At 42.6% G+C, this 13,202-nt stretch overlaps 1 protein-coding gene across 5 annotated transcripts in view; it reads left to right on the top strand.

Annotated features, from left to right (window-relative positions):
• The window catches only part of LOC148516718 (zona pellucida sperm-binding protein 3 receptor-like), a 200,861-nt gene that overhangs the window by 45,660 nt on the left and 141,999 nt on the right, over positions 1-13,202 (top strand). For all 5 annotated transcript variants that reach the window (XM_088479634.1, XM_088479636.1, XM_088479632.1 and 2 more), the window contains one exon: positions 303-488. In XM_088479634.1, the coding sequence (XP_088335760.1) occupies positions 303-488 (186 nt within the window). The remainder of the gene's footprint in view (positions 1-302; positions 489-13,202) is intronic.

Raw genomic sequence — 13,202 nt, 5'->3', positions numbered from 1 at the left:
TGAAAATAATAAGATTAAATGGTCCGAGGCAGCTATTACAGCCAATGACAATTCTTAGCATTACCTTGTAATTTTTCACGTTGTTTGGTTTTATATTGCTGAGAAGTTAATTATATTGGAGTAATTTTTAAACATAATTTCTTTGTGTATGCAGTGTAGCAATACTTGATGATGTTTCTTTCTCAGGTATGTGTTAGTACATATCACACTTTACTTTTTTGAAAAATGAAAAGGAAGTAGCTCACTTGATCAGTCTGTTATATACTGTATGACTACTTAACAGTACATTTATTTATCTGCAGGTAATTGTGGGCCTCCTCCCATTATAGAGCACACTAAGAAAATTAATGAAACCGTTAGTGTAACGGGACAAGCTGTTGCTTATTCCTGTGATCGTAGCTCTGGATATTATGACCTCCCTGACAAAAGCAAAACTATTACATGCCAAGATGATAACACATGGTCTGTAATCCCTGTGTTCTGTGCAAGTAAGTGTAACCCTTAATTGAAAATGCATCATGTTTATTTTTCAAACATAGGTTATCATCTACATGTTACCATATACACCAATAGAGGGTTACTGGTGGCCAGTGGCCAGCTAATTCTTTACCTGTGGCCCACAGCTCTAAACCCTTTTCTGACTTTCTTATAAATCAGAGAATAAGACTTAATAGGGAGATGTATCAAACCTTAGGGGTCTATTTCCCAACTCAGCTCCCAACTGTCATTTTTCAAACACAGCCTGTGAGATGGCAGTTAGGAGCTGATTGGCTGGCACCTTATCACTTTTCACTCTTCACTTTTCCTAACACTGCTTAGTAAATAGATTCCTTAGAGAGATAATGTGGAGAAGTTGTCCATAGCAACCAATAAGCATCTCTCATTTTGTACACTGTGCTAGTTAATTGAAAAGCTAGAAGTTAATTGTTTGCTATGGGCAACTTCTTCACTTTATCTCTCTCTGTAAGATTTAAAACATCTACCCCTAATATTAACACAGCAGTCGGTTTCTGCTTTATGTGACCTTTTCTGTTCACACTCACATCCAATCAGAGCAGTAGGAGGGAGTTCAGTGTAGGCTGCACCGCATGCTCTCGTTTCTCTGTGGACACTGGTTGTGCAGGTAATACTCCTTTCATACCTAAAACCCCAGTTATTGAACACGGTTTCAAGCTGTGTCACAGCTGCATGAAACTTTGGCCCTCATTCAGAGCCGTTCGCTATTTGTGGTCGCTCGTTTAAAAACAAGGGGTGGCTATTCAAATGATCCGTACGCACATTGCAGTCTGTTCACACCTCTAAGTCTGAACGAGCGAGCAAAACATACGCTCGTTTATTTGTTAAAAACGCCCCCTGGCCGCTCGCATCCTACGTCATGTCCGCTATTTATTAGATTAATCGAGTACATCGACCAGCGTATGAACTGCTCGCTATTCTTGTGGTTGGTGTTTGCTACCACAAATTTGCGAGCAGTTCTGGCTATAAAATAACCCAGTGACGTGGTCAATGACGCTGCTGTTTTAAATATGCACACCCATAAAACGCCCGTTTTGACCTTTAAGCACGCCTGCGTTCGGATCTCCACTCCCCATTTTCAAGCACCTTCCCCTGTTACCACCCACATACGCCTCATTCTGTCACTCAAAATAGCAGGCCCTCGCTATATTGCGTACCAACGATTTTCGGCCGCACTGACTGGTTCGCGCATGCGTACTAAAAACCGTACGCATGCGCAGATGTGCAAACATCGCTCGGAACGAGCGTACTGCCGCTAACGAGCGGCTCTGAATGAGGGCCTTTGTTCACACCACAGGCTGGACCTGTTTTTGCCGGGTCGTCTCTTAGTCAGCGCTTGGAGATGACTTCATCTCCCAAGTGCTGGTGATCCGGTTCTCCGCTACATTTAGTGTGACTCGTGCCAGACACCTGGGTTGCGCTTTCACATTGCCGCCTACCCAGGATGCATGACCGGGTAGGCCCTTTCACACTGAGCCTGGACCCGGGTCGCGCCATCTTGCTAGGGTAATAACTCGGGTTATCCGCTTGTTGTAAAAGGGGTACAAGTTATTTTAGACTGTGCATTAGCCAGTGAGCGGGGACAATTGGTGGAGTTTGTTATATGTAGGATCTGAGGGTTTGTGGGTTTCTGATGGCATGTGGAGGTATTTTATGAGTGCATGTAGCAGAATTTTGTGGCATTTCAGAGGTCTGAGTGTGGTGGAATTTTGGAACAAGGGAGTGGTATGAGATAAGTAATGTGGGGGTGTTAAGGTCTTTTCATTATTGAAAATATGCATTTTGAAGTTGGAGGGCTGCACATTTGGTTGCCAGTCACTGATATAGCCATTTGTATTCCTACTATCTTTGTGTGTTGGCAGTACTGTTATCTTGCTGACATTGTTGGCTTTGAACAGAGTATCGTGAAAATCTGTTTGTGCTGATCCATTCATATCTGATGCCTTTGGGCTTGTGTTCCAACTGTAAGGGCCCATAGACCATAGACAGATGACTTCTTAAGGCCCATTTGAAGATAGAAGAAGAACAGGATAAAGCTGGGTACACACTAACAGATATATTGGCAAATCAATTGATCGGCCAGTGTGTACCAGCGATATGTCTGTGAACAACGTCATTTACAGACATATCGCGTCGGCTCTGCTGCACAGCCAATGGACAGATATATCTGCAGACATATCTGTCCATCGGCAAGTGTGTATGGGCGATCAGCCGCCCGCCCGTACACATGCAGCGGCAGCCGCCACCTGTTAACCTCATGTATGGTTGAACTTTGTCATTAATAGTATTGCACATCGAACTCTGTCTGCACATGTGCACCATTAATGGTGTTGTACCAACATTCATGTGAACTTCATTATTGTGATTTTGTTCAGCAATATTAAGGGATCATATTTATGGAGGTACTAAGAGACATCATCAGCACAATACAAGGGGGAGCGCATTAGATATTACAAATTCATGGTTTAAAAGAAGGCTATGATGCAATAATAAATGTGAGTCAGGAGAGATGGGAGCAGAGATGGCTTGGCCGGTGACAGCAGATAGGGCAGCAACACTCCGAGGCGGCCTGTACCCCATAGCAGCCCCATTCTCTTCACCTACTCCCATTCTCTTCACCTACTGTGTGAGATCTGCTGCAGAATTGGACAGCTGGTAGGCATATACTGGGTGTTGAATCTGTGTCCAGGTCTCCAGTAGGATTGTGTCAACAGCTGGTCTGGAGATGGATCCACAGAGGATTGGACAAGTGTGTGCCCATCTTAAATCATGCAGTGTCATATCAGATAAACCATGATATACAAATAGTATATGAAATCACTATGCTGGTGTACTTAATCAAAATAAATTTACAATAAATTTCACAGTGTTAGTGTTCTCCCGATAAATGGAGTAAAGCTCAGTTATAAAATAATATGCAATATAATGGTTGCAAATAATAATACACAATTCAATTAAATGGGAATAAGACCAAAACCAGGACGTTACATGTGCACTGACTGTTAGTAATAAATGCTTTATCAATGTACTCTATTGCATATAGAAACAGTAAAAAGGGTAGTTATGCTCGTGCTGGCGTCTCAGCAAGAGTATTAGTGCCCGTATTAAAAATCAGATGTCTGTCAATATTAAAATTAAAATTTCAGTGAGCAGACAGGTACATTACTTGCAAGGTGCAGATATTTAGTAGTGTTTGTATGGAGCTTTTGGTATGGTTATAAAATACCGGTTGGAAAGGTAGCGGTCCCGCTCCACGCAGAAAGCCACTTCACTTGGAGAGGCGCTAGCTGTGAAAATCACTGCAGATCGGCACTATTTGCTGGAGTCCCACAGGGGGGAGAGATGGCTCAGTGCTGTGTACTGGATCTGTAACTCAGAGCACGTCATGCAGCAGGTGTAACAGACCAGAGACCATAAGATGTAGTAGATTTCTGGTCTCCTCATTGTGGTTAATTTAGGCATCGGCTGGATTGCGCGATGTGTGTATAACTCACTCAGTGTTGCCGGCGGATCACCTCACAATGCCGGATTGATGTTTAGCAGAGCTTGTACACACAAGAAAGTCAATGTGTTTCGTTCCATTAACAATGGGAACTTTTGCAAAACTAGTAACAAGTTGTACACTTACTGAATTGATCTGTCGCATGTGATTATACTTGTTTTGAAAGTTAAATAGTAACTTAAAGCAAATTAAATAGAAAATAATTACATATACATCATAATAATAGTTTTTACTAATAATTGAGCCTTGAAAATAAGTATAGGTAAAGGAAAGAAATAATACCAGTCAAAAGAGTGCATCAATTAGGCTGAGGTTGCCAAGTTTGATACAAAGTAACATAGCATCTTGGAATAGCTATAATGGAATACAAGAAAATGTTTTTGCCTATCATAGTTATAGGTCACCTCTACCATTACCATCACTGATATCTTAAAAGTATATCTCAAATTTTTACTTTTTTTATTATATTAAGCAGGGAGCAAGGGAAAGGGGGAAAGAATGTATGCCGGTAGCTGATACTTCATCATATATCTGACAATGAGATAAATGACAAAAGAATATCTCACTAAAGTTACAAAGAATAGATGGGTTGGGGGTAGCAGAAATAGTTCATTGTCACAGCGATTGTGCTGATTAGCGCCATAGTGGTAGTAGTAGAGTCATCCCACCATTACATATTTTGTTGTATTGGTCATATCAGGTGAATAATTTGCTTTATCTATTGTTTCTAAATTAAAAACCACAGATAAAATGTAGGGAGGTGTCTGAAGGGGTTTGGGTGATAGGCCAACATTTGTTATAAAGTCCTTACCTGAAGATGTTATTCAGATTGTTGCTGTTCAAGACCTTATTGGAAGATATAATCCAAAGTTCATATCAGTAGTCGTTATCCAAAGTCATCTAAATAAAGCAGCAACTACTTAGAGAGTATCAATGTAGGACAAAATGTCACCACAAAATGGCTGCCAGTAGCTGGGCATCCTTTATATAGGGCTGTGAACTGCATTGTGACATCACAAGGCATGCAGACAGCAGCTAGAGATGGCTGTAGCTAGGATCAGCTCTGGGCCCAGATGCCCAGTAGCAGCAATCTGGTGAGAATAGAAAATCTGGAGATGGCAGTGTAACTCAGAGGTGAAAACAATAATCGGAAATGAAGGCGCTGTGGTTAAATGATGTATGATGTTGTCAATCTACCTGCTGCTCTCTAAAAAAGTGATGACTAGTCACTTTGGTGGGTAACCCAAAAAGATAAAAAAGATGTGAAAGCGCAATGAGATATAACAATTAAATAATAGATAATTTAATAATAAGGATGTGATGTATGGAAAATTGGTAAAAAATAGTACTATATCACAAAGAATTAATAAAAACACAGAATATACAATGAAAATACACTAATAGCATCAAATATATACATAAATAGAATACACATGAAATACTGAATGTACAGATGAGTAGTTGGTAATGATTGTATTTCTGTCTGTGAGACAGAATGAAGTAATTAACCCAATTAATAAAATAGAACCAATGGAAATATTCTTATGGGACAAAATGAAATAATAGTCTCGGATGATATAGAAAAAGACAATAAGAATGCTCCTGTAAAAGGTAAATTAGCGTTGGTATTGTGCACAATACAGGCTAACCTTAGAGATGTGGCTCCCGGTTAGACTTCACTGAAACACAGAGGGCAGTGTCCGGAATGCCTCTCTGGTATATATCTCTCCGACCAAGGAATGATCCGGCCTCCTACCAATGTAGGGGAATGAATGTTGAGTGCGGTGGCAGGGAAAGTTGGATGCGGAGTAACCGCTGGTGTGAGGCCGCTATGAAAAGATCTGAGGACTGGTCTCTGCCCGTCCTGTGAGCGGCAATGGCTATTCGTAGCTTCTGCTGTCGGCTGTCGGGACTCCGTGTGCAGGAGAACCAGGGGGTCAATGCGCCCAGTCTCAGCTGATGAACGGCCATGATGGAAAAGGGCCGTGCTGACACACTCCGACCTCCGTCAGATGGTTGGATCGGGATAGTTCAAAGTCACCATATGAATGCTCTGATAGATGCCGTATGGTACTGTGTAGGTGGTCGTGTGGAATCAATAAATGTGTGTGGAACAGAAGTGGTCTAACGTGTTTCTCAGCCTTTAAACGTCCGGCCGTTTCCTCAGAGGTGGCCTGGGCCCCGTAGCAGCTGCACTCGCCTCACCTACAAAAGCTATGCCCTTCACTGGGATGGTGTGTGTGCTGTATGGCAGGCACACAGATGCTCTCTGTATTGTATGGCTGTCAAGTTGGTTGTTTGCTAGCACCACTTATGTTTGTGTTGGAGCATCTACAGTTTAAATTTGAATGAGGACACTCTCAGATTTTTTTCCAGGGCCACTTTAAATTCCCAATCCGCCCCTAATCTTATCCATTTTTTAGGGAAGAAATAATGAAAACTTCTTAAAGTTTATAGCCATAGATGGACATATCGGTTATTAAGGCCATTAGAGGGAATGACAAACTAGATAAATGTACAGAAAATATTTTCACATTGGTTGTTGCATATTCTTTATTAGTATATAGTAAAAAGACCAAAATGTATAAACAAAATTCTAAATTATTATTCACATTCTCTAAAAAGGAAATAGTGTGCAAGTTTATATAGAAATCAAAAGAAACAAGTGAGCTCTTCTGAATAACACAATAGTGTGTGTATATTATAGTGCGGTCTAGTCTAGGCTGCCCGTACAGTGTGGGTCTGGATATTCCACAAATACATGTATACTGATAGAAAATTTAGTAAAGGCGCCTATAGCCAGCTGCTGATTTAAAATATTTTTACTTCAATCAATATCATATATAAAAATATAAAACACAGGTGGAAAATCGTTCCTTTAAATAGAAAATAAATACCAACAACAAACAATGCATATACTCATTAAAATACCATTAATTTCTAATAAATTAATATGCAATGATTATGGTAGCAGAGCACAGTTAATTCAGATAGTTCATCCGTAATCAGAAGATTTTAGTGGCAGGAGTATAGTTGTTAATTATGCAGAATGATTTCCAATAGCACAGTTCAGCAGTTTGTTAGTAAGCCAATATGTTAATAAGCCATCAGGTGGTGAATAGAAGCAAGGCTCAATGAAGAGGTTAAGAAAGATGCATGCAAATTAGTAAATTCCTCTACCTGGTATGAGGGAGGATATTTTCAAGAGTCCGTACCTCTGCTTTTATATGTATTGGGCCGATGTTATGGCCTCTTATCATTGGAGAGCCAAACTCCGCGCTGCTCAATATGCTGTATTCCGGACTGTGTACTGCTAGCTCAACTCTCCTGCTGCTCACCCGGCCAATGGTGGCGTCGAGTCTCAGCGCAAAGGGACCTCCGCATCATTCTAGTAATACACACTCTAGATACTAATAAACACTCTGATTTATAGACATTATTATAATATCAATACTTCATATCGTCTTATAGGTCAATATAGTAAACTCATTATAGATGCAAAAAAGAGAAAAAAAAAGGGGAAAAACTTTGATTAATAACAAAGTATCTTCCTTGTTATTAAAACCTAAACAAGGAGTTCCTCTGTTATAGTTTATATCTTAACATATAATAGAGGATAAATAAATACATATAAAAAACAATAATAACAGATAAAACAAATGGCATGATTGAAACGATTAGCATATAAGAGAAGACAAAAGGACATAACATCAGGTAGACAGCAGATTCTAATAATCAACAAAAAATGGAGGTCATCTAGATGTTATTAAGCTCTATGGTTTAATTTAAACCGAGGGGTTCAAGACTCCGAAGTCTGAATATCTAATAGGCTTCTCTCCTAAAAAGGAGATGAAACCTATCTCCCCCTCTTTCTGTAACTTTGATTTGTTCTATAGCTTTCACTTTTATATTTGAGACAGACCCCTTCTCACATTCCATTATGTGTTTGGAAAGATTATGATATATTCCTTTTCATAACGTTCCTACAATGCTCAAGGAATCGTGTGTTCAATGTGCGTATGGTTTGACCTACATATTGGCGACCACAGCCACACTCTAAGAGGTACACCACACAGTAGGAATTGCAATTGAGGAAGCTAGTTATCTGAAAAATTTCACCTGTAACAGATTAAATAAAATTAATATTCTTATCTGTATGTTTGCAGATGATACACTTATCCCTCCCACACCTAAAGAACCCTATGGGTCTATCTGGTAACCGGTTGGTACTGTTGGTATCCCCATCCAATCTATTTTGTCCCTAATTTTCCAAGTTCTAACTTGTTAATGACGTTGAGCTTCTTCTTTTTAAACATACTTGGTGCAAGTTTTTGTTTTAGATTGACTGATTTCCTATGGACTACCTTTACCCCGTCTCCTACGATCGGGCCCAGTATTGAATCTGCCTGTAAAATTGGAGTATTTTTCTGTATCACTTTCTTGATTGCTGTAGCATATGTATTACATTGAGTCACAAATGGACATCCCTCTCGAGATGTCTCTGTGTGCATCTTTAGATTTATTATACGTGTCATGTTTTAACAATTCAGTTCTGTCTTTCGTTTCTGTATCTTGTAGTGCTTTATCCAAAACATGTATGGGATACCCCTTCTCAAGAAATGCTAAATACAATTTGGTGACCAACTATTTACATCAGAACAATTTCTCTTAATATGATATAACTGACTTTTTAGAATATTGTCCCTCCAACTTTTAAGATGACTACTAGTAAAGTTCAAAAATCCATTTGTATCTACCTTCTTAAAGAAGGTTTCTGTATGTATGCTGTCCTGTCATCTGTGGCGAAAAGCGAAATATCCAAAAATTTAATGCATGTAGTGCTAATGGTGCTCGTGAATTTTAAACCATATGTGTTATTGTTAAGCAAGTCAATAAACATGCTAATTGAAGAAGGATCCCCATCCCAAATGAAAAACAAATCATCAATATACCTGATATAAAGGACCAGGTTCGCCCCGAATGCGTCACCACAAATGAGCTCTTCCTCAAGTTAGCCCATATAGAGGTTGGCACAAGTTTTGGATTTTCTGGCCCATGAACACATCCAGGAACGTAGTCATCCACCGTACAGTCCAGATCTGGCTTCCTGGAACTTCTTTGTAGTTCCACAAATCAATTGCAAGATACGTGGGATTCGTTTTGAATCAACGGAAGCTGCAGTGGATACCTTCATTCAGTATGTAGATGGCATACCTGCTTCAGACTGGTCCAGCTGCTTCACCAAGTGTTTAGAGGGCATGCAGTTTTACATAGAATCCTCTGGGGAACACTTTGAAAAAATCTAATATTAACTTTGCTTGTAAATATAATACTTTTTGTACATCCGGAAACTGATTGCACACCTCTCACATATTCTTTGCATATCGTTATCTTCAACTGTAGAATCTAACAGATCTCTCTCTCTCTCTCTATGCACCTTTTGCTATACTCTTTACTCAGAGCAATCAACTACTACTCTCTCAGCTTTGGACATGGTTTATATACATAGCTGCAATAGCGATTAAAACACTCACAATAAGCAGCAGGGAGTTGGCAGAGAAGTGTTAGGTGCCCTTGTGGGTAGTAAGGAGTAGAAGAAAATGTAAAGAGAAGCACATGAGGGAAGAGTTCCCTGCTTGTGAGAGCTTACATTCTAAGGCGGAGGGACAGACAGGCGTAAGAAGGGGTAAATAGGGAGGAAAGAGCATGAAGTGGGTTAGGATGAGAGCTGGAAGGCCTTGATGAATCAGTGGCTCTTGAGAGCCTGTTTGAAGATTTGTAGAGAGGTGGAGAGTCTGATAGGGAGAGAATTCCAAAGTTAGGGAGCAGCACGGGCAAATCTTGGAGGCGGGAGAGGGAGGAAGTAATCAGTTGGAGAGAGGCGGCATGCATTTGTTGAGCAAAGTGGACAGGCAGGAGTGTGAAGGTCGGAAATATAAGTGGGAGAGGATTTGATGCGGGCTTTATAGGCAAGTGTAAGAACCTTGAATTGGCATCTGAAGGGGAAGGGGAGCCAGCATAGGGCTTGAAGGAGACGGGAAGCAGATGTAGAATGTCTGGAGAGGAAGATGAGCCGTGCAGCAGCATTGAGGACCACTTGTAGTAGAGAGGTGGGAGACTGGGAGGCCAGTTAGGAGAAGATTACAGTAGTCTAATCTGGAGATGACCAGCGAGAGGATGAGGGTTTTAGTAGCATCCTGGGTGAGGAAGGTTCTAATCCTGGAAATATTTTTTAGGTGAAAATGCTAGGACTGCATGAGGTCCTGAATGTGTGGTTTAAAAGAGAGGGAGGAGTCTAGGATAACTCCAAGACAGTGCACTTTGGGACCAGAGGAGATAGTTGTGCCATCAATAGATAATGAAATTGTGGGAAGTGAAGTAATGGAAGAGGGTTGGAAGATGATCAGCTCAGTCTTAGACATGTTAAGTTTAAGAAAGCGCTGGGACATCCATGAAGAGATAGCAGAGAGACATTTGGAGATACGGGTAAGGAGCGAGGGGGAGAGGTCAGAGGTGGAAAGGTAGATTTGAGTATCATCAGCATAGAGATGATATTGGAGGTCAAAAGAGTTGATGAGTTCACCTAAAGATGTATTCGGGAGAATAGGAGAGGTCCAAGAACAACCTTGGGGTACTCCTACTGTAAGTGGAAGTGGGGTGGGGGAAGAGTAGTCATGAGAGGAGACAGAGAAGGAATGATCAGAGACGTAGCAGGACAGCCAGGAGAGGGCAGTCCCATGTAGAACAAGAGACTGAAGGATTTGCAGGAGGAGAGGGTGGTCTACAATGTCAAATGCAGCAGATAGGTCAAGGAGAATGAACAGAGAGAAGCGGCCCTTGGATTTGGCAATAAGATGGTCATTGCATACTTTTGTGAGGGCAGTTTCAGTGGAGTGGAAGGAATGGAAGCCAGATTGAAATGAGTCAAGGAGGGAGTGGGAAGAAAGAAAGGTGGTAAGGTAGTTGTAAACAATACGCACAAGGAGTTTGGAAGCAAAAGGGAGGAGAGAGATGGGTCAGTAATTGGAGAGTATGTTAGGATCAAGGGTAGGTTTTTTAAGAATGGGAGAGACAAGGGCATGTTTGAGTGCAGAAGGGACGGTGCCAGATGATAGGGAAAGATTGAGGAAGTGGGCAAGATGGGAACAGGCAGAAGGAGACAGGTAACAGAGGAGACGGGAAGGGATAGGGTCAAGGGGGGAGGTGGAAGGAGGGGAGGACCTGATGAGAGCCATGACTTCATCCCCAGAAACAGGGGAGAAGGGTGTCATAGTTGGTGAGACAGATGGGGAGGGGTGTTCAAGGAAAGGAGGGGCAGGTGTGCTGAGGGTCTGATGGGATATGATGTCCTCGCATATGGAGTCAATTTTAGATGTAAAGTAGGTGGCAAAGTCAAGGGCAGAGAGTGAGGAAGGGAAGGGCAGAGGAGGGAGTTGAAAGTTGCAAAGAGACACCGGGGGTTTGAGTACTGGGAGGAGATGAGGTCCTTGAAATATGATTGTTTGGAGAAGGACAGGGCAGCACTGTAGGATGAGAGAACACCTTTGAAATGGAGGAAGTCTGCCTAAGAGCGTGATTTCCTCCACTGACACTCGGCAATTCGTGAACACTTTTGCAGGTATCTGGTGCATTTGGAATGCCAGGGTTGTGGTGTGGATCTACGAGGGTGAGTAGTTATTGCCTAAGTAACAGAGTCAAGAGCAGAAGTAAGGGAGGCATTGTACAGGGAAGTGGCTTGTTCAGGACAGGAGAGAGAAAGGATAGGTGAAAGAATAGAGTCCAGCAGAAAGGAAAAATCAACAGTGTCAATAACCTCAATGTTATGCTTAGTAATTTTAGCCTTAGGAGGTAGAGGAGGGGAAGGAGAGAGGTGTAAGTTAAAAGATAGAAGGTGATGGTCAGAGAAGGGGAAAAGACCAGGTAAAGTGCGTGCCCACTCACATGGGAGGGTGATGAGGTCCATTGGGCGAGACCAAATGAAGAGGTGAGGGTAATGAGTTTAGCAGCAGAGGATTCTGTGGGAATGTCAATAGGAATGTTAAAATCACCTAGGATAATGGAGGGAGGATTTGAGGAGAGAAAGTGAGGGAGGCAGGAAGCAAAGTTGGCAAGGAATTTGGAGGGAGGGCCAGGGGGACGGTAAATGACAGCTATTCTGAGGTTTAATGGTTGGAAGAGCCATATAGCATGAACCTCAAATGTGGGAAATGTAAGTGATGGTTCAGAGGGTATTAACTGGTAGGAATAACTGGCGGATAGAAGGACCCCAACACCACCACTATGGCGACCCCCAGGATGAGTGGTATGACAGAAGGCGAGGCCTCCAGAGGAGAGAGCAGCAGGAGAAGTGGTGTCAGAGGGTGAAATCCAGGTTTCAGTAATGGCTAGGAGATGTAGGGAGTTGGAGATGAAAAGGTCATGGGCAGGGACCAGCTTATTACAGACTGACCTGGCATTCCAGAGGGCACAGGGTAGAGGGATAGCATTTGTGGGGGAGATGTAAATAAGATTATCAGGGTTACTGTAGCGTGGAGGTAAGATTAATTTGGGGGACCGATATGAATAGAGTTTAGCTGTGGTGCGGGCACATGAGCTAGAAAGGGAACCTGTAGGAGGTGGGCAGGGAGGGAGATGTGGATTGCAGTGGTGTGAAGTGACAGGGAGAGGAGTGTGGGAGAAGGGGTTAGCGGTGGGGTAGTAGGACAGAGGGGGGGTAGAACATGATGAAAGTGGAGTAATGGGAGTGGAGGGGAGAGTAGGCAGACAGAGGAGGGAGGTGGAGGTGGAAGAGACCAGGGGAAAGAATAAAGGTGCAAGCTGTGGGCAGAACAGAGGATTAGGTAGAGGTCCTGATTCGGGAAGCAATCGGGAAGCCGACTGCCTAAATACCGGCAGCCAGCTTCCCGACTGTCTTATTCCGGCATGGGTGAAATGCCGGGCGCCTGGCATCCTGATCGTAGTGATGCCGGGCGCCGCGAGCGGACAGCCGCAGGGGGGAGGGTTAGGTTTAGGGCTCCCAGGGGGGACTTAGGGTTAGGCACCCCCCCGGGAGGGTTTGGGTTAGGCTAGGGGGAGGGAGGGTTAGGGTTAGGCACCCCCCCCCCGGGGGACTTAGGTTTAGGCAGCGGGGAAGGGGGTGGTTAGGGTTAGGCACTTGGGGGGGAAGTTACGGTTAGGCACCCTA

Source organism: Taudactylus pleione, unplaced genomic scaffold, assembly GCF_031769625.1.
Source record: "Taudactylus pleione unplaced genomic scaffold, aTauple2 ptg000242l, whole genome shotgun sequence".
NCBI lineage: Eukaryota > Metazoa > Chordata > Amphibia > Anura > Myobatrachidae > Taudactylus > Taudactylus pleione.
This window is presented reverse-complemented; position numbering and strand designations above follow the sequence as displayed.